Source organism: Macrobrachium rosenbergii, chromosome 48, assembly GCF_040412425.1.
Source record: "Macrobrachium rosenbergii isolate ZJJX-2024 chromosome 48, ASM4041242v1, whole genome shotgun sequence".
Classification (NCBI taxonomy): domain Eukaryota; kingdom Metazoa; phylum Arthropoda; class Malacostraca; order Decapoda; family Palaemonidae; genus Macrobrachium; species Macrobrachium rosenbergii.
Genome location: NC_089788.1, coordinates 39942031 through 39963307, shown reverse-complemented (window position 1 = coordinate 39963307; position 21277 = coordinate 39942031). Strand labels below are relative to the sequence as shown.

The window sequence follows — 21277 nt, the reverse complement described above, 5'->3', positions numbered from 1 at the left end:
TGATAGGTTATAGTAAGACTCAGTGTCATGTATGAAAAAAGGCCACCACAGCAATTGTGTCATTCCTATACAAGACGACCCGCGGGATGCTGCAGAATGCTGAATAGAAGTACTCTACTCTACATGGCGGTTTTTTTCTCAAATGATGAGAAATTGGAAATACCTGTTTACCAGACGAAGACAGACAGCTTCCATCTTTTTTTATTTGAAATCATTGAATGAAAAGCTCTGACTATTAATGAGTAAAGACCAATTTTGCAGAAGCAGCGCCCTCTCCCCTGTTCGTGTTCTACTGCACAGAGGAGAAAAGGTTCCCATTGAAGTAGGCCTATGCATCCTAAGGGAAAGCGCGACTTCCTTATCTAAGGCCATCCACTGCAATACCAAAAGAGTTGTCATTATTGGTGAATACTCTAGAGAAAATGACTGGTTTCCTTTATGATCTTAATTGTGCGATATAATGAAAAACGAATTTTATTATATTAGATTTTATGTCCTATGTTATAACAATTGGTGTATTGACAGCATACAATATATCCTTAAACATGAGAAGGAAGCCTTTTATTGTTTACCATGTAACAATTACAGTATATCAGAATGTACACACAAAAAAATTAAGTAAAACCTTGAACCAATAAGGGTCAGAGGCTATGCAATTGCATTTTACGTGAAGATGTATTTTGATATCAAACTTACCTTAATATTAATCAGAAAAAATAAGAATAAAACATAAACACAAGTTTCCCCTTTACTAAAGTCACTTTTCAGATTCGAGCTCCTATGATGCACAGAAAGTTCAGAGTTATAACTAAATCGATTGACCAAATGTTCCCAGATTTGCCCAAATGTACAACAAAGTGGAAAGCAATGAATTCAAAGGCCCGTCTTCTTCCTCACAACAGTTGTAAGTGGCTTTTTCGAACATTTCAACATGACTTGTGTTTTGATTTCTCCACAAATTAGAAGCAGGTTCTAAAGAATCATGCTTTTTTTTAATAAGCGTACTTTAAATCTACTTAACAAAGCGGTGGTGACAAATAATTTCCTTTACATTGTAAACCAAGTGATATATATATATATATATATATATATATATATATATATATATATATATATATATATATATATATATATATATATATATATATATATATATATATATATATATATATATATATATGAAGCCTGGGCCCCTGTCAGTTCAGAAGTACTGTGCCTTATAACTAATAATTTAAATGATTTATTTCAGCTCAGCACAGCATACTGTAGGTGTTGTCTTTTTCAGGAAGGTTTCTGGCCTCCACAAACTGACATTGAAACAACAATCTTTTTTGAAACAAGCAACAGAACGCAAATGAACAAGACACTAGTGTTAATTCCAGTTTATACTTTCCAAGTCAATCTTTTAGAGAATGAGCTTAATTTACTGGTAACCTGAATTTGATAGCCTGTATGTTGTAAATCGATGGTGTTCAATTGCGCTTGAGAGCATCAGGCGGAATGTTGGGGTTATTCACATTTGACTCAGAACTGACTTTCATGAAAGGCTTTGTTGACGCAATTATAAACCACATTATTTCTTAGTACAACACTGAAACGTTTTCTCTTCCCATTTTCGCTTGCAGACAAATGAATCTTTCTTGCCTTGTAAATTCGTGGTCGGAGCAAAGAATGATGAATTAGTCTTGCTTTTCAGCCATGCCTAAATGTTATGGGGGTAAGGTGGGCCCTTGTGTGCCCTCACCTGACCCCTCATCTGGCGCTGCAGTTTCCAATTCATCCTCCATATCTTCGAAAACTTCAGAAGTGGAATTGGTGTAGCTTTCCGGGGGGACGGGAGAAGTTTCATTGCTGTCTATGTAGAGGACTGGAACTGATGTTGATGAAGGTTCTGGGACAATGGACTGTGATTCTTCTTGGTCGATATCCGCCATGATGATGAAGGTACCTCTTGCCTTACTTGTGAAGGTGCCTCTGCGAGTTATTCTTTCAAAGGAGTTGGCTGAAGATTTCATGCCAGAGAAGTTTCTAAGCATCCTGGAGAAGAAAGCCATTCATTAGAGTTAGTTTTATATCCCAGATCAATAGCCTTATGAGAGGAGGCGGTGCTGTTTATGTTACGAATGAGTCTAGAGACGAAAAGCAGGTCATTATAAAAGCAAGATGAAAATGCAGTTCAACGGGACATCTTTCCTAGTTCACAGAAGGACGCTAACATCGCTGTAAACAACTTCAGAATAACTATAAGGAGAAACAAGACCATGGATATTACAAGGGGATTAGAAAGCACAGGAGAGGAGTGTGTAGTTGCGTTTGCATTACTTTTTTTTTAGTCAATTAAAAAGACCTCACAGAAAACCTCATTCACACTTCACCACTGCACTGGAAATTCCACACGGAGCTCTTGGCAAGTGACATCCTCTTTATTCTATCTCTCGTGTGTGTGTGTGTGTATATATACATATATATATATATATATATATATATATATATATATATATATATATATATATATATATATATATATATATATGTGTGTGTGTGTGTGTGTGTGTGTGTGTGTGTGTGTATATAGTATATATGCAATTGAAGAATATAATTTTGATAAATCATTTGCTGGCTATCAAGAGCATCCATATTAACTATGTTAACGTGCAAAGGAAAATGAAACCATCTTAGCTTCGCAGCTGTTCTCAAAGATAGTATGTGATAGCAAATGTTCACAAACGAAGCTTTGCTTGTAGTGGATCATCCATTAGTTCTGTGGCTCTAGCGGAGGCAACATATGAATGTCACTTCTCATCACCGGTTGAGACAGTTACTGAAGACAGTGTTTGTCCGCGTACTTTATTTAATTTTCACAGTAGATAGGAATCAAAGAGGGAACTGCTTTTTTTTTTTTTCTCTACCGTAAACAGCGCCAGTTTTACTCTTGGCATCAAAACGCTTCTTCCTGCAAGAGCATCACTTATTATTAATGGGTCTTCAATACAGTTCTCATTTACGTTGACCAGCTGAAATCTAGAGTCATGCAGGAATTCGTTTTGTACTGATATCTTACTCAAAGGCAGATTTCTTTTTTATTCGATGTGTGCGGTGGCGCGGCGTGTCGGTCGAGTGAAAGTTTGATCATGTCACGCGGCAACGTGGCGGCTGTCTACAAGCAATTAGGCGCACGGTAAGTACCCGATTAAAGTCAAATTCACACGCTCTACAATCAAGGCCGCACCGACTTCACTCGAGTAACTTCGGAACGGCTATTACTATCAAAAGTAAGATTGCAAGGAAGGCGAAAATTGATCGACAGTCTTTTCGGGGAAGCCTCGCAGATGCGTCTTACTCCTGGCCCTAGCAAACAAGCACAACGACCTCGGTGGCGATTCTGCTGTATAGCTCCTCAAACCTCAAACCTCAAACCTCAAACCTCAAACCCTAACAGTCATATTTTTTTAAAATAAACGCGAATTGCCGTTACAATGAGAGTACCGGTAACGAGGAAGCTGCCACCGTAATATATTCGTTTTGGGGTACTTGTCGTCCTCCCAGTTACATTCGTTTACGATCATTTTTCTTTTTCTATAAGCCTTTGTGATCAATGAACTACCCATTGTAAAGTTGCCAAGGAAAGACACAGAGAACCATGCACTCTCTTTCTTGCACATTCGCCAAATTGCACAAGCTGAATCTCTATAGATTCAGCTTGTAATGCCTATGAATCATATGACTTAGATTAAGACCTCGACCACTTTTTCTTTGCACTAAAATTAACATGCTTCTAATTCCGGTTGCAGTCATTCCACTGTAACGAGACTGACTTATTCATTTGTTTCCAGGTTCATTCCTTACCTAGTATTTGTATTCCCAGTAAAAAGCGCAAAATGCATGTTTAGCTTATAAAGCAATTATGAATGCACAGCAATTTACACCTTATAAAGTTATTATTTATGCCATACACACTTGCAGAACACCGAAGAGATCTGTTCCATCCATACTGACGCAAGAGACAACAAGAACCTTCGCTTTTCTCTGATATCCTGCATCCTTCACATTTCTAAAAGTCTGCTCAAGCATCACACATTCGGACCTGTTCCTTATCTCATATCATTCTAAATACTAGTAAAAATCATTCAGCTCTTGGATCTTTTTTCTACCGGTTCATTCTAAATCTCTCTCTCTCACCAATTCCTTCTTCACAGCACCAGTACCAGCACCAGCACCAGCCCTGGTACTTGTAGAGTTCTTGGCAAGTGACATATGGGTCTTTATTTTTTTAAAGTCCCCAATCAGCTGATACATTAGTGTTCCTAATAAGATGTCATATGGGCTTTCTATTTTTTAGAGTGCCAAATAAGCTGGAATAGGAGCCTTTATACTTTGAAGATCCCAGTATGCTGATATATGAGCCTTTATGCCTTAAGAGTTTTTCATTTTAAGAGTCACTGATATCCTGACATATGACCCTTTATACTTGAAAAGTTTCCTATAAGCTGAAATATGATCTTCATACTTTAGGAGTTCCCAAAATACTGACAGATGAGCCTATATATTTTGAGAGTTATCAATGAGCTGACATAGGAGCCTTCATACTTTGAGAGTCCGAGCAATGTGAAATATGAACTTTTGTTCATTGAGGTGTCCTGGCAAGCTGAAATATGAATTTTAGTGCTTTGAGAGTTCCTAGAAAGCTGAAATATGAATTTTAGTACTTTGAGAGCTCCTATCAAGCTGAAATATGAATTTTAGTACTTTGAGAGCTCCTAGAAAGCTGAAATATGAATTTTAGTACTTTGAGAGCTCCTAGAAAGCTGAAATATGAATTTTAGTACTTTGAGAGCTCCTGGAAAGCTGAAATATGAATTTTAGTACTTTGAGAATTCCTAGAAAGATGAAATATGAATTTTAGTACTTTGAGAATTCCTAGAAAGCTGAAATATAAATTTTAGTACTTTAAGAATTCCTAAAAAGCTGAAATATGAATTTTAGTACTTTGAGAATTCCTGGAAAGCTGAAATATGAATTTTAATACTTTGAGAATTCCTAGAAAGCTGAAATATGATTTTTAATACTTTGAGAATTCCTAGAAAGCTGAAATATGAATTTTAGTACTCTGAGAATTCTTAGAAAGTTGAAATATGAATTTTAGTACTTTGAGAATTCCTGGAAAGCTGAAATATGAATTTTAATGCTTTGAGAATTTCTAGAAAGCTGAAATATGAATTTTAATGCTTTGAGAATTCCTAGAAAGCTGAAATATGAATTGTAGTACTTTGAGAATTCCTAGAAAGCTGAAATATGAATTTTTGTACTTTGATAGCTCCTAGAAAGCTGAAATATGAATATTTAGTGCTTTGAGAATTCCTGGAAAGCTGTAACATGAATTTTAATACTTTGAGAATTCCTAGGAAGGTGAAATATGAACTTTAGTACTTTGAGAATTCCTAGAAAGCTGAAATATGAATTTTAGCACTTTGAGAATTCCTAGAAAGTTGAAATATAAATTTTAGTACTTTGAGAATTCCTAGAAAGTTGAAATATGAATTTTAGTACTTTGAGAATTCCTGGAAAGCTGAGATATGAATTATGGTACATTGAGAATTCCTAGAAAGCTGAAATATGATTTTAGTACTTTGATAGTTCCTAGCAGGCTGAAATATGAATTCTAGCACTTTGAGAGTTCGAAGCAAGCTGAATTATGAATTTTAGTACTTTGAGAATTCCTAGAAAGCTGAAATATGAATTTTAATACTTTGAGAATTCCTAGCACGCTGAAATATGAATTTTAGTACTTTGAAAGTTACTAGCAACCTGAAATATGAATTTAAAAGCTTGAGAATGCCTGGAAACCTAAACAATGAATTTTACTACTTTGAGAATTCTTAGAAAGCTGAAATATGAATTTTAGTACTTTGAGAGTTCCTCCCAAGCTGAAATATGAATTTTAATACTTTGAGAGTTCCTACCAAAATAAAATATGAATTTTATTACTTTGATACTTCCTAGCAAGCTGAAATATGAATTAGTACTTTGATAATTCCTAGAAAACAGAAATATGAATTTTGGTACTTTGTGAATTCATAGATAGCTGAAATATGAATTTTAGTACTTTGAGAGTTCCTACCAAGCTGAAATGTGATTTTAGTACTTTGATAGTTACTAGCAAACTGAAATATGACTTTGAGTACTTTGAGACTCCCTAGCCAACTAAAATAAGAATTTTAGTACTTTGGGAATTCCTCGAAAGCTGAAATAGAAATTGTAGTTCTTTTATAGTTCGTAGCAAGCTGAAATATAAATTTTAGTCGTTTGAGAGTTCCTACCAAGCTGAAATGTGAAGCTTAGTGTTTTGAGAGTTCCTAGCAAGCTAAAATATGAATTTTAGTACCTTCAGGTAGCTAACAAGCTGAAATATGAATTTTAGTACTTTGAGAATTCTTAGCATGTTAAAATGTGAATTTGAGTGCTTTGAGAGTTCCTAGCAGGCTGAAATATGAATTTTAGTACTTTGAGAGTTCCTAGCAAGCTGAAATATGAATTTTAGTACTTTGAGAGCTGCTAGTAAGCTTAAATATGAATTTGAGTACTTTTAGAGTTCCTAGCAATCTGAAATATGAATTTTAGTACTTAGAGAGTTCCTAGCAAGCTGAAATATGAATTTTAGTACTTTAATCATTCCTACCAATCTGAAATATAAATTTTAGTACTTTGAGAGTTCGTACCATCTGAAATGTGAATTTTAGTATTTTGAGAGTTCCTAGAAAGCTGAAATATGAATCTTAGTACTTTGACAGTTCCTAGAAAACTGGAATCTGAATTTAATACTTTGAGAATTCCTAGAATGCTGAAATATGATTCTTAGTACTTTCAGTTCCTAGAAAACTGACCTGAATTTATGAATTTGAGAACTTGCTGAGAGTTATTTTTCCTAGAGACCTGAAGTATGAATTTGAGTACTTTGAGAGTTATTTTTAAGAAGAAATATGACTTTTAGTACTTTGAGAGTACCTAGCAGTCTGAAACATAAATTTTAGGACTTTGAGAGTTCCTAGCAAGCTGAAATATAAATTTTATTACATTGAGACTTCCAAGCAAGCTGAAATATGAATTTTAGTGCTTTGAGAATTCCTAGAAAGCTGAAATATGAATGTTAGTACTTTGATAATTCCTAGAAAGGTGAAATTACAATTTTAGTACTTTTAGAACTACTTGAAAGCTGAAATATGACTCTTAGTACTTTGAGAGTTCCTAGCAAGCTGGGATATGAATTTTAGTATTTTGAGAGTTCCTAGCAAGCTGAAATATGAATATTAGTACTCTGAAAGTTCCTAGCAAGCTAAAATATGAATGTTAGAACTTTGAGAATGCCTAGAAAACTGAACTATGAACTATAGTACTTTGAGAATTCCTAGAAAGTAGAAATATACATTTTAGTACTTTGAGATTTCAGAGAAAGCTGAAATATGAATTTTAGTAATTTGAGAGTTCCTAGCAAGCAGAAATATGAATTTTAGTACTTTGAGATTTCCTAGCAACCTGAATATGAATTTTAGTACTTTGAGAATTCGTAGAAAACTGTAATATGAATTTTAGTACTTTGATGGTTCCTACCAAGCTGTAATATGAATTTTACTACTTTGAGTTCCTTCCAAGCTAAAATATGAATTTTATTACTTTGATAGTTCCTATCAAGCTTAAATATGAATTTTAGTACTTTGAGAATTCCTAGAAAGCTAAAATATGAATTTTGGTAGTTTGATAATTCCTAGAAAAATGAAATATGAATTTTGGTGTTTTGAGAGTCCCTACCAGTGTGAAATATGAATTTTAGTACTTTGATAGTTCCTAGCAAGCTTAAATATGAATTTTAGCACTTTGAGAGTTCTTAGCAAGCTGAAATATTAATTTGAGTACTTTGAGATTTCCCAGAAAGCTGAAATAAGAATATTAGTACTTTGAGAGCTACTATCAAGCTGAAATATGAATTTTAATAATTTGAGAGTTCCTAGAAAGCTGGAATATGAATTTTAATACTTTCAGGGTTCCTATCAAGCAGAAATGTGAATTTTAGTACTTTGAGAGTTCCTAGAAAACTGAAATATGAATTTAATGCTTTGAGAGTTCGTAGAAAGCTGAAATATGAACCTTAGTACTTTGAGAATTCCTATGGAGCTGAAAAAAGAATTTTAGTACTGAGAGAGTTCCTAGCAAGCTGAAATATGAAGTTTAGTACTTTGGGACATCCTAGCAAGCGGAACTCAAATTTTAGTACTTTGAGAGTTCCTAGAAAGCTGAAATATGAATTTTAGTACTTTGAGAGTTCCTAGCAAGATGAAATATGAATTTTAGTACTTTGAGAATTCCTAGAAAGCTGAAATATGAATTTTAGGACGTTGAGAGTTCATAGTAGGCTAATTTATGAATTTTAGTACTTTGAGAATTGTCAGCACGCCGAAATATGGATTTGAAGACTTTTAGAGTTCCTAGCAAGCTGGAATGTGAATTTTAGTACTTTGAGAGTTCTTAGCAAGCCGAAATATGAATTCTGGTACTTTGAGAGTTCTTATCAGGCTGAAATATGAATTTTAGTACTTTAAGAGGACCTTGAAGCTGAAATATGAATTATTAGTACTTTGAGAGTTCCTAGCAAGCTGAAATATGAATTTTAGTACTTTGAGAGTTCCTAGAAAGCTGAAATATGAGTTTTAATACTTTCAGAGTTCTTAGCAAGCTGAAATACAAAATTTATTACTTTCAGAGTTCCTATCAAGCTGAAATATGAATTTTAGTACTTTGAGAGTTCCTAGAAAACTAAAATATGAATTATTGCTTTGAGAATTCCTACAATGCTGAAATATGAATCTTAGTACTTTGAAAATTCCTACAGAGCTGAAATATGAATTTTAGTACATTGAGAGTTCCTAGGAAGCTGAAATATGAATTTTAGTACTTTGGGACTCCCTAGCAAGCGGAAATATGAATTTTAGTACTTTGAGACTTCCTAGCAAGCTGAAATATGATTTTAGTACTTTGAGAGTTCCAAGCAAGCTGGAATATGGGTTTTAGTAATTTGAGAGCTACTAGCAAGCTGAAATATAAATTTAAGACTTCCTAGAAAGCTGAAATATGAATTTTAGTACGTTGATTATTCTTAGCAAGCTGAAATATGAATTTCAGTACTTTGAGAGTTCCTAGCAAGGTGAAATATGAATTTGAGTACTTTGAGAGGTGTTAGTAGGCTGACATATGAATTTTAGTAGTATGAGAATTCCTAGCAAGCTGAAACATGAATTTGAGTACTTTGAGAGTTCTTAGTAAGCTGGAATATGGATTTTAGTACTTTGAGATTTCCTAGCAATCTGAAATATGAATGTTAGTACTTTGAGAATTCCTAGAAAGGTGAGATTATAATTTTCGTAATTTTAGAATTCCTAGAAAGCTGAAATAAGAATTTTAGTACTTTGAAAGTTCGGAGAAAGCTGAAATATGAATTTTATAACTTTGAGAATGCCTAGAAACCTGAACTATGAATTTTAGTACTTTGAGAGTTCCTAGCAAGCTGGAATATGAATTTTAGTACTTTGAGAGTTCCTAGCAATCTGAAATATGAATTTTAGTACTTTGAGAATTCCTAGAAAGGTGAGATTATAATTTTCGTAATTTTAGAATTCCTAGAAAGCTGAAATAAGAATTTTAGTACTTTGAAAGTTCGGAGAAAGCTGAAATATGAATTTTATAACTTTGAGAATGCCTAGAAACCTGAACTATGAATTTTAGTACTTTGAGAGTTCCTAGCAAGCTGGTATATGAATTTTAGTACTTTGAGAGTTCCTAGCAAGCTGAAATATGAATTTTAGTACTTTGAGAATTCCTAGAAAGCTGAAATATGACTTTTAATACTTTGAGAGTTCCTAGCAAGCTGAAATATGAATTTTAATACTTTGAGAGCTCCTCTCAAGTTGAAATATGAATTTTAGTACGTTGAGAGTTCCTAGCAAGCTTAAATATGAAATTTAATACTTTGAGAGTTCCTAGCAAATTGAAATATGTATTTTAGTACTTTGAGAGTTCCTAGCAAGCTGAAATATGAGTTTTAGTATTTTGAAAATTTCTAGAAAGTTCTAGAAAGCTGAAATATGAAGCTAATTCTTTGAGAGTTCCTAGCAAGCTGAAATATGAATTTTAATACTTTGAGAGTTTCTAGCAAGCTGAAATATGAATTTTGGTACTGCGAGAGTTCCTATCAAGCTGAAATATGAATTTTAGTACTTTGAGAGTTCCTAACAAGCTGAAATATGAATTTATCACTTTGAGAGTTCCTAGCAGGCTGAAATATGGATTTATTACTTTGAGAGTTCCTAGCAATCTGAAATGAAATCTCTTATCCATTACTTTGCGGCAATTATTTTTCTCCTCTTACTTTATGGACTTCTTCAGTGTACCTCTTCTATTAAACCTATTATTGATGATGCAGTCCTCCATTTTGCTTCTCCATTCTTCTTCCAGCCCTCATCTACTGATTGTACTTGATCTAGAAAACCCTTATCTTCTGCTACTAACTCCAATCTTGTCAGCTTAGCTGAACGATACCCCACATTTAGGTAAATTCAATGCCTCTAAGACACAGTGTTATCCCATATCGCTGTCTTTTCTCTCACATCCAATTCCTAAACTTTTCATACAGACCAGATGGAATCTCTCACTTCTGTCAGTATTATCAGTATTCTTAGTGCTAGATAATACTCCTTAGCTGTGTGTTTTATTATTATTTTTTCAAATTGTTTGCGTGAGAGAGATAAAGAGTCAAAATTTACACTGGATATGACTATTGGTCACAGCTTATTTAAAAGTCATCAGGTGCAAACAAAAGTAGCAGAGACGAGCGCCCGTGCCAAAATGGCTGATTTCGGGAACGAGCCTTAAATAGTAAATGAAGGGGTTCCTAAGGTGGCGTAAACGACCCTGCCGTGTCGCGAAATTTGGGTAACAGAAAATGAAAGCAAGGCAGTAATCTTGTAAAGAAAAAGACTCTAAACTAAGGAGAGAGAGAGAGAGAGAGAGAGAGAGAGAGAGAGAGAGAGAGAGAGAGAGAGAGAGAGAGAGAATACTTGCAGCTTAATGATAATGAGGGACATTCTGACTGAGCGTACAGCAGCGTCACCCTGGCGATCAGCAGGGGTTCTTCATTTAAGTTTACAAGAAATCACACCTAAAGACACGGCCTTTAGATCAATGCAAAATGTGTGAAGCATCGCTGCCAAATCGTGGGGGGAGAAGAGTCCCACTGCAAAAGTGCAATGCAATTCAAGACTTTGCAAAGTTTCCATAGCGTTTTTGTCGTTCCTGTGCGGCCTTAGTTATTTCTCTTGACTGATTAGAGGTTAAAATCTTTTGAGAGCAAGTAGAGTACGCACGCAATGCGGCGGGGGCGGGGGCGGGGGACGTTCATTAAGTCACATTTGGATGGTGGGAATCAGGTTACAATAACAAATGAACTGTAGCTATATAGAACTAAATTCCGAGCAAAAGTACAAATATCGAATGTGGAATTCAGAGTAAGCATTCTCATCATAAGGCTATGTAGCGGCTCTCGTCAGACATGAAGCATAAGCCATTCCTCGAATCAGTAAGGATAAATCACTGCTATGAACGTCTCAGAGCTACCGTAGGGGAGCGGACACCACACCACATTTGAGGTTATACAGTAGATGGGAGAAGTATATTCAAACAAGAAAAGCACTGCAACGTTTCAGTGCATCTTGAAAGCAAATTCTGAAAATAAAAAAAAATGGAAACGTTATATATAATATAATATAAGGATGAGTACCTGATCACATAGAAGGACGATCTTTAAATCCAAGATAGGCAGTCACTGTGCGTAATGTTTCTCTCAACTTAGATGTATTTAAGACTGGTTATGCGGTAATGTGTAAAAACATTTGAGACTGTAGCAACAAGGTACAAGTTGTCAAAACTTGTTAGAAGCTCAGGTAAAGTGCAGGGGTGCTTCCATGCCCTGTGGGTCGAGAGCAATTGTCCTCGTGATCACAAGAGGCATCATTTTACCTTCCAAATTGTCTTGGGTGGACGTCTGGGAGCGTTGGGCTTTTGCAGTGATTCATGATAAAACATGTTTGCGGCCAAGACGAATCTTCAAAGTCTATCTCAGCGTGGAAGCTGTGAAATGAGCAGCATACATTTTTCAAGAAAGACTTCATCCTTGCATCATATGGAAGCAGACTGATTTTCATACTATTTGATATCTTTTCTGTTACAGAGTCACGAGAATCGCAATAGATATTGAAATTTAGCACCCTGCAATAAAATCCTGTTGTTAAATATATACTCGTAGTATTACACGTCTGACAAATTTACTGACCATTGTAATTTTAGGCAAGAAACTGGTCTGAAAATTTCCAAGTCTTGAGCACAGTGTAAATTCGTAATTTCATGACCTTGTAACTACTGTATTTAAACTAGGTGCTGTATATGACAGAAAAAAAATGTTATTTCAAGCTACATAATTATCATTATCGAAATAAACGTTTAGCCTATTCATGAAAATCTTCTTCTGTGCTAATTTAAAAAACATAGCATTTCACTGCCGGGCTTGCTTGAGTGAGTCCATTCCAAGCATTTCTGTGTTGAACGGGTCTTTCGTGAGCAGGTTATGATAAAGACTCTTTCTTGGTCTTGAAAATCCAGTGATGTGGCTGCAATAATGAAAAGACAATTGCCGGCTGGTGGTATTTCAAATGGCCCTTTGCTATCATTAGGATATATAAACTTGCAAGTTATTCGTGATTTTGTCACTGGTGCTTTTTCTATCTTAATTACTTGGATAAGGTGCTCCTCTGCCATAAGAAGAGACTAAGTCTTGGTTTAGCGAAAAGACAGTCTTGTGCAATCACACCCTGTGAGAACATGGACGAAGCCGCAGGAGATTATGTTCAACTGTGTTTTGCAATGAATCGCTCTGAATCTTGAATTTTTATTCTAGTCCACATTTCCTTTAGACCTTTTACTTTTAGAGTATCAACATACTATAGATATTAAAAAGTACAGTCTGGCAATATTACTGTCAGAAGAAAGTAGCCTATTCATATTTACTCTTTTTTGGCACTTGGTTGTATCTGTAGCATTTTGGGAGGTAGCCTGTTGAGTTGTGGCATGACTACTCATACACCATAGATTGCACCTGAACATGAATTCCTAGAGACTCAGTTTTGTCTCTTTCCCAAGTATGTGATCAGTAACGAAGTGAAGTGGTTTTGCTCGGAACTCCAAAATTTCGATTTGCCAGCCGGAGTGGGACACTTACGCTGATGGTAGTCACTTGGTAAGGTTTTCGTGGAATATTCTATGCCAAAGATGAAATCATCTCCTGATGTTGACGGAAACATTTCTATACTTTAACGCAGTACTCAAATGTTTTTTTCCTTATACCTAGATTCAGTCTATCATATGTACGAGTACATTAGGGTTGAAACTGTCAGTAGTTTTAATTCCCTCCTCCTGTAACTTTTCTAAAGTTCCCTTAATAACAAACTTTGAGGTCTTTTCATGTTTCTTAAACTAACAATTAGGAGCAAAGGCAATACCAGAGCATAGTTCCCACTGGCACTCATTTCAAGCTTGCAATATTCATTGCCTGATGATAACTAATACCTACTCTTTTTCCCCTGTTTCCTTTCTGTGCGTACGTTTGCTTTTTGGGTCTACTTTCACGTGTTTCAGAGTCTGTGCATTGTGTCAACTACCTTCCCTTTCTTGTTTACGAATCTTTCTTCTTTCAACCTGCCGTATGCATCGTACTAGATTTCCTGTCATTCTTACCATTTTAGTTAAGTAGTGCTTGTTCTAGAGGTGTATATTGAGTGGTGTCATTTAACAGCAACTGCCTATCATCTTTATTAGCTTTGGTTTCATCATAAGTAAAAAGAGTTGAGTTGCAGTTCACCATTATTTTTTTGATGGACTTGGCTGATTGCTACCTTTCAAGTAATATAGTCTGTTTTGTTCTATCAGCAACGCAAGTATTGCTTCCTACCGTATATTACTCTTTCATTGCTCTATTTGCACTAACTAATTTGAAGCTTACTGGGGTGTGCATAACCACAAATATTTCTTTTCATTAATCATGTCTGATTCAAAGGCACGATTTTAGTGCTTCTTCATCTCGCAAGCTTAGCGAACACCGCCTCCTTCTAAAGCTATAAGGAAAGGAAGAAATGTTTTAGCTGTGAGAATAGGCAGCACCAAGTTCCCTCACCATCATTCCTAACCAGATTTTCAACAAGTGGCATTAAGTTCATAAAAAAGTTACATTTTACTAACAGTGACAATTGAGAAATAGAAAATAACATAGCTTGCATTACTCTACTGCCATAGCAATAAAACACTTCGATCATTCTAGATATTTCTCAGGGCCTCTTGTTCGCTGCCAGACAACGGAAGTGCACACGGCCTATCAGGCCTGCAAAGACCTTTACCTCTAAAACCAAAAAGCAGTCTTCGTAGCACCATTCTTGTCAAATATATAAAAGGGAAGCAAAAAAAAAAACAAAAAACAAATTCTCAAGATATAAGTGTACATGTTATGCTACGATGTTTTACAAAACATAAAGGAACGGGTAGAACTCACCTAAAAAATTGCACATTTCCAGTCAGAAATCTTGAAATTCATATTACATTTAAAAAAACTAAGTCAAATGAAAGGCAACGTAATTAACTCTCATATGTATACTGCTTATATTAGAATGTCTACGTTTTAATCATTTGAAGACCCGTGATTACCACTAAGTTCGGCCACGAATTCCCACAGCCCCACACTCCCAGATTTTACCAGAGATAGTTTGGATGCTAGAGCGATGCACCAGAGCTTCCGAAGACAAAATTTAATGCTCGGGACTCATACAGAAAATGCTCTCTCAGCTGAAAGACGACACTGGCATCTTTTGAAGTGCCAAATCGGTCACCTTTCAGGCCTAGTGGTAACCATTCGGAACTTTGAACATAAGCTACAATGAAATTAGCCTAGATAACCGTTACAGCTGGAATCGATAGCTTCAGCATGAGCTTGCACTGACCGACGGGTGGAGGAGGGTAGCAGCTGTACAGCAGTCAATTCTTCCTGCCAAAATCCGCTAAGCTAACATCAGTTTAATGTTAGATACATCCCTAATACATGTGATCAATTCTAGTGTCTACCGCAACTTTTGAAAAATGAATCATTATTAAAAGAATAGTAGGTGTTGAAGCCTCCGTTTCATTTTAATCATCCACTCATTTTTAAAATATATATATATATATATATATATATTATATATATATATATATCCTATATATATTTTTTATATATATATATATTTACCTTTTAAATGCAAATTTTTGTACACAACAGGATTTCTATTCTCTCTCTCTCTCTCTCTCTCTCTCTCTCTCTCTCTCTCTCTCTCTCTCTCTCTCTCTCTCCACATTTTGCGTATAATATTCTGCTGATCGAAATCCGTACGTCCACAACTTTGAGTCATGCGCCCGTCTTCTCCTCTCACTCAGTTTGGTCGCCCTTTGATCTCACTACCCCCGGGCCCCGGCATTTGATTTAATCATCCCATCTCGCCCATTTGACTTCCCTTCCCAAGTCATCCATTATTATTTACCGTCCCATCTCCGCCCATTTGACCCTTCCATATGCCCGGTGTAGTTGAATCTTATCTGTAACTTACTGATAAGGAAGTCCTTTCTTCTTCCCTGTATTGTTAGTTTGAACTTTGATACTGAGAGACCCTCCCGCTGGTAGGCTACCTTCATCGTTTTGTTCCAACTTTCGCCAGACGGCAAATAAGAATAACAGAGAAACAAATAAATACAGTTCTACAGGCTACTCGTAAGAGGAGGAGTTGGCATCGAGGAAGTCTGAGAAACAACAGAAATAAACAAAAAGCACAAGTGCAGTCGTCTACAGTAATACACATGCAGCATACTGAATGCGAGACGTTATGCTGGTTTTTCAATTTCTGCCAGGCTGAGATGAACTTTTCAAAGCAAGCGCTCACCCACCTCCTGCCATAACTGCTTAGCTTAAATTGCGTAGCATGATATACGTTACAGGCTCTAAGTTCTTAATTTAAGGGCTGGGTGACTGACTGTCACTCTTCTACTGTAGACTACTTCTTCCTCTTCAGCTCTCCATATTCTGTTGCTAGAGTTTTGTTTTGTTGATAAGTGTTCTGTTACTATCATCTATTTTTCATCACTTTTGTTAGAATATGTACTTATGTAGCCATATCTACAAGTCTACTTATATCAGCCTTTACCCTTAACATTTGAATATCATAGAAGATGCATTTAACATACGGTAAAACCATGTGCCACACTTACTACCACATACAAAAATGCTCCGAAGTCATCTCGCAAACAGCAGCTGTCAACACACTCAAACTGACATTGCTAAGATTATCGTTTTTAAGAGCTGTCACCCAACGTTTGTGGACCCATACGTAGGCTATAGCTGTGATGTGCTTATAAAGGTACAAATTTCATACAAAAGCCTGAAATGCATTACCGATTCATGCACATTCCGAGGTCATGCAACGTATCTGCAACCCATTGTCATCCTTTTCACCAGTATCTTACGATCTCAAAGCCTCGAAAAGGGCTTCCGGTTGCATGGAGGGACTGGAAGGGTTGTCTGTTGTCGTGGTGGACGTTGTAGCTTCATCAGTGGTTGTAGAGCTTGACGGCACCTCCGTGCTGGTGGTTGTGGTAGTGATTTCAGGAGAGGTTGTACTTACAAATGCCTCTGTGGTGGTGTTGTAGTCCAGTTCCTCGGTTGTGTAAGTGACAGTGGTGAAACTTGTCGGTTCGGGGGACCTGAGGTCTCTGATCTCCTCCTCCAGCGCCTCGATTCTCGCCTTGACTGCAAAGGAAGGAGGTTGGGAATTTATTTCATTGATTCAGTGTCAAGATCGACCATCATTACCTTGAATTGCTAACATCCGTCACCTCTGAGTTTGCTCGCTTTGTTTTATCAAATTACCCAGACAGAGAGAGAGAGAGAGAGAGAGAGAGAGAGAGAGAGAGAGAGAGAGAGAGAGAGAGAGAGAAAGAGAGAGTACAATTTTTCATTCCATGTTTGGACCTTCTTTTTATGTAAAGTGGAACCTTGATTGCTGTAGTATTTATGAAACTAAGATAAAAAAAAAAGAGATTATGAGGGAGTTCCATCTCCTTATTCTATTGATCAATGTGGCTTTCTTACTTAGAATAAAGTTTAACATTTAATCCTATTTTCCAGGAGCACATGACCTTCCTATGTCTGTATAAGAAGAAATGCACGCGAATAATAATAGCAGTTTTACTTAAGCAACATAAACTACCGCCAGAATAGAATCCCAGTCTTCAAAATAAATGGAAATTTTCAGGCGAAATTCCAATACAGTTCAAAGGAAAGGAAATATAAGGACCAACTGAGAACCTGCAATCCGAAAAAGTGTTAAGTTTTAACGTACTTTTTCCAATATCGAGAAACTCCAACAGGATTCCCATTTAAAGTATGCTGAAGTTGGCAACTTATTAAACTGGGATAGTTGTGTTGTAAATTGTAATATAGTGCAATGACTTACCGTGTGTCAGTGCTTGAAATCTATAAGGCTTTTGCAGCTTTATGAGTGGTTTTGACAGCCTATGTACAGTAGCCATATTGCCTTTAAGGCTTAAAACCTCCAGAGTGTCGTCATTTCAGCAAGTCTTCATTAAATTTGACTGTATCGCCAGACCGCCAATAACTAGAGTAGAAGAATTCGTAAAGCTCTCACAGCTGAGACCCAAAATTCTACACAATAATGCTAAAATTTTAACTGGGAACATGAAAATTCGGTGTTAAAATATTCAACATTTTTATCGCAAAAGGACATCGTTCCGATTGGAGTGAATTCATTGCTTCTTATTTTGTAGCACACAGAAATAAACAACCGGTGCTAAAATACGGTTTAGTTATATCCAAGATCCATGCATGGGCTTGATTAAACCCAAAACCATAGTTCAGTCAACAATATCTAACAAAAGCGCGGTACTTAGCAAAATTTCTTGGACACAACTACTCTACTGTTTGTGATATACAGTAAACATTGTGATTTCCAAGACACCACCTGCACAACTTAAAAACGGTGTCTACAGAACAGCCTCATTCACACAGTTACTAATACTGTAGTACTATGTTGATAGTGGAGTCAACGCAGAGAGAGAGAGGGAACCAACAGCAAATTTGTGATGAGGTAGCTCTGCTTTCTTTTCGGCATTTACTTCTACTTCAAGATATATTTTCCTTCGCTACCAGTTGCTACAGGTTCAATGGTCTTTGGACCTATGTTAAAGACTGGACGAAGTTTGGCAACTGCCTCTCACCTTATTCACCTCTCTCTCTCTCTCTCTCTCTCTCTCTCTCTCTCTCTCTCTCTCTCTCTCTCTCCTTCATAGCCGTAATGCCCTTCTCCATCTGTTTCATTTTGTCTTCGTTTATTTGCCAGTCTCTCTCTCTCTCTCTCTCTCTCTCTCTCTCTCTCTCTCTCTATACCATAGCGAAAAGGTAAAACCACTATATGGCAATATTTGTTATGCCTAGGAAAAAAAAAAACCCGATTAAGAAAGAGACGGAATAAATTAAAATCAGTCACTTTTACGAACACCAAGGCAGTACTACAGAGCCTTGAGGCCATTTTGAAAAACCCAGGAACCACGAAATTGAGCAAGAGCTTAGTGAGATTGCGATTTTTTTTGTTCCCTATTTGAATAATGGTACAATGCGCAGCCTACAGTATAATTGCCAAAATGGGCACAGGAATTCTTCAAGAGGAAATGAAATTATATTTGAGAGGCAAGCAAGGCATAATGGAATTTTTTATACTCATTTTGTGCCAGCCAGATATACTGTATATATATATATATATATATATATATATATATATATATATATATATATATATATATATATATATATATGTGTGTGTGTGTGTGTGTGTGTGTGTGTGTGTGTGTGTGTTTTGTTACAGTCAGTGTCTGCTGATGTGTCCTTGAAATATGTCTTTAATAATTAAACATTTTGTCATGACAACAATACTGATGATATTAGCTGCTGATTGGTTTAGCTCCGTCCTATTCGAGTGTACGCTAACAGCCTTTGCATTCCTACCAAAGCACTTATTTGTTACGTGGAATTTAACTTCTATTTACTTGAAATCTGTATAAGCCTAACGATATCAAATTTAGATTAAACCTGCTATTTTAAAGTTAAATAGTCTAATAGTCTTTGATATCTTTAATTTTTTGATGCCTGAAATCTACGCTCTCAGACTTGAATCTAATTTGACTTAGTTACTTGACATCCAGGCAAGGCTTAGACAGTAATGAATTAAACCACCCAGTCGTTCGTGGAATGACGCGATTTCCTTAATCATCTTGTTAATTGTCAAGTCTGACGGTCATTGGAGGTGAGCGACTGAATGTCCCTGTGAACGGGGACCATACTCATGGTACGCACTTCATTTACTACGTACACACTGAATCAGTAAAACCATTGAGCAAACTATTCAGTTGATTATATCATGCCGAAGAACACTTTAGATGAATACTGATATAACACAATGAAATACGCTTTCATGTCAAGAATACACACATTTTATAACAATTATAATTATGAAATTATAATGCATACTCATGCGATACTTTCTGCTGTATTCCAACATATCATTTACTGAGAGGCTTACTCCTCGTGTTGCTGTGTAGCCTACATTCAAACCCGCCAATGGACTGAAGCCTCGTGCTCTCAGTTGCCGTCTACTTACACCCGAAGTCCATCGCGATGACGGCGATGATGAAGCAGAGCAGAGTGATGACCAGAAATCCGATGACTTTGATGAGGGTCTTCTCGGAGCGAGATTTGTGACGCCAAGCCATTTCGAGCTTATCGCGGCTGTAAAGAAAAACACAAATTTACATGAATTCATGTTAGTCATTACTACTACTACTACTACTACTACTACTACTGCTACTACTACTACTACCACTACTACCCGCGCCGTTATTAGCGGTGGTAGCAGTAACATCGTCATGCCTCTGAATTTGTATTTTCATATTACTGTCACATTTATGTTGATAATCTACTGAATTATGAATGTTGTACTATATTACAGTTTGTCATGATTCTTATAAAATTTACAATAATTACTTCGACCATCGTCTACAAAATATTTAGGGCATACGAAATTCTCTCTCTCTCTCTCTCTCTCTCTCTCTCTCTCTCTCTCTCTCTCTCTTTGTGAACGTGAGCATGAGTGAATCCTGACTCATTATTCTGTGGCAGAGTAAAACATTCAAAGTATACAGTAGATGACTTTTGTGATTAAGTGTAGACTCAGTCCACTAGAAGGGGAAGGTATGTGGACTGAATAACTGCAACTTAAGTCGATTTTCATGTTACTGCTTTTTCCACTGAAACCAACTTGGCCAAAAGATGGAAGCCATCAGGCTATTTCCTTTTGTTAAGTCTCATTAAGCAAAGAACCAATTAGGGTTTCAAATTACATTCTACATATCAATCATGCTGTTCCATATGTTGCGCATACGCCTTCTCTCTCTCTCTCTCTCTCTCTCTCTCTCTCTCTCTCTCTCTCTCTATATATATATATATATATATATATATACATACATATATATATATATATATATATATATATATATATATATATATATATATATATATATATATATATATATATATATATATATGTGTGTGTGTGTGTGTTGTGTGTGTTATACAGTATGTATATATATATATATATATATATATATATATATATATATATATATATATATATATATATATATGCAATACATATTTATTTGTTATCAACCAGGGAAAGCAACCTCAACCAGACGGTGTGTCAACTATTCTGGGATGAGGTTGGCAGCGCTGTGCACTTTATAAACCGATTGCGATCAACATAGACACAGCAAGTCTAAAGGGGCCACAGCTAAAATGCTCCTTAGTTCGAAATAATTACAATTGAATTTCTTTTACAAACTCCATTGTCAATTGCCTTATGCCGGGTAAAAAGATGCACTAACAAAGTACTAAAAGGCAAGATATCTTGAAAGATATGCCTTAAAGGGACATTCAAGCATGATAACAAAATCGCTGTATTCGTCATTTTCCTTTATATCGTTTTATACGTGATTTAGAAATTTGTGACATATCTGTCAGCATCCTTACGAGAGGATTCAA

General features: G+C 36.0%; 1 protein-coding gene across 5 annotated transcripts in view; it reads right to left on the bottom strand.

Moving 5' to 3' along the window:
* Positions 1–472: 472 nt before the first annotated feature.
* LOC136831352 (uncharacterized) overlaps positions 473–21277 on the bottom strand; it is a 331128-nt gene continuing 310323 nt past the window's right edge. For all 5 annotated transcript variants that reach the window (XM_067091672.1, XM_067091669.1, XM_067091668.1 and 2 more), the window contains 3 exons: positions 19839–19966; positions 16633–16915; positions 473–2037 (listed from right to left, as the gene is read on the bottom strand). In XM_067091672.1, coding sequence (XP_066947773.1) covers positions 1710–2037; positions 16633–16915; positions 19839–19950 — 723 coding nt within the window. In that variant the 5' untranslated portion in view covers positions 19951–19966 and the 3' untranslated portion in view covers positions 473–1709. The remainder of the gene's footprint in view (positions 2038–16632; positions 16916–19838; positions 19967–21277) is intronic.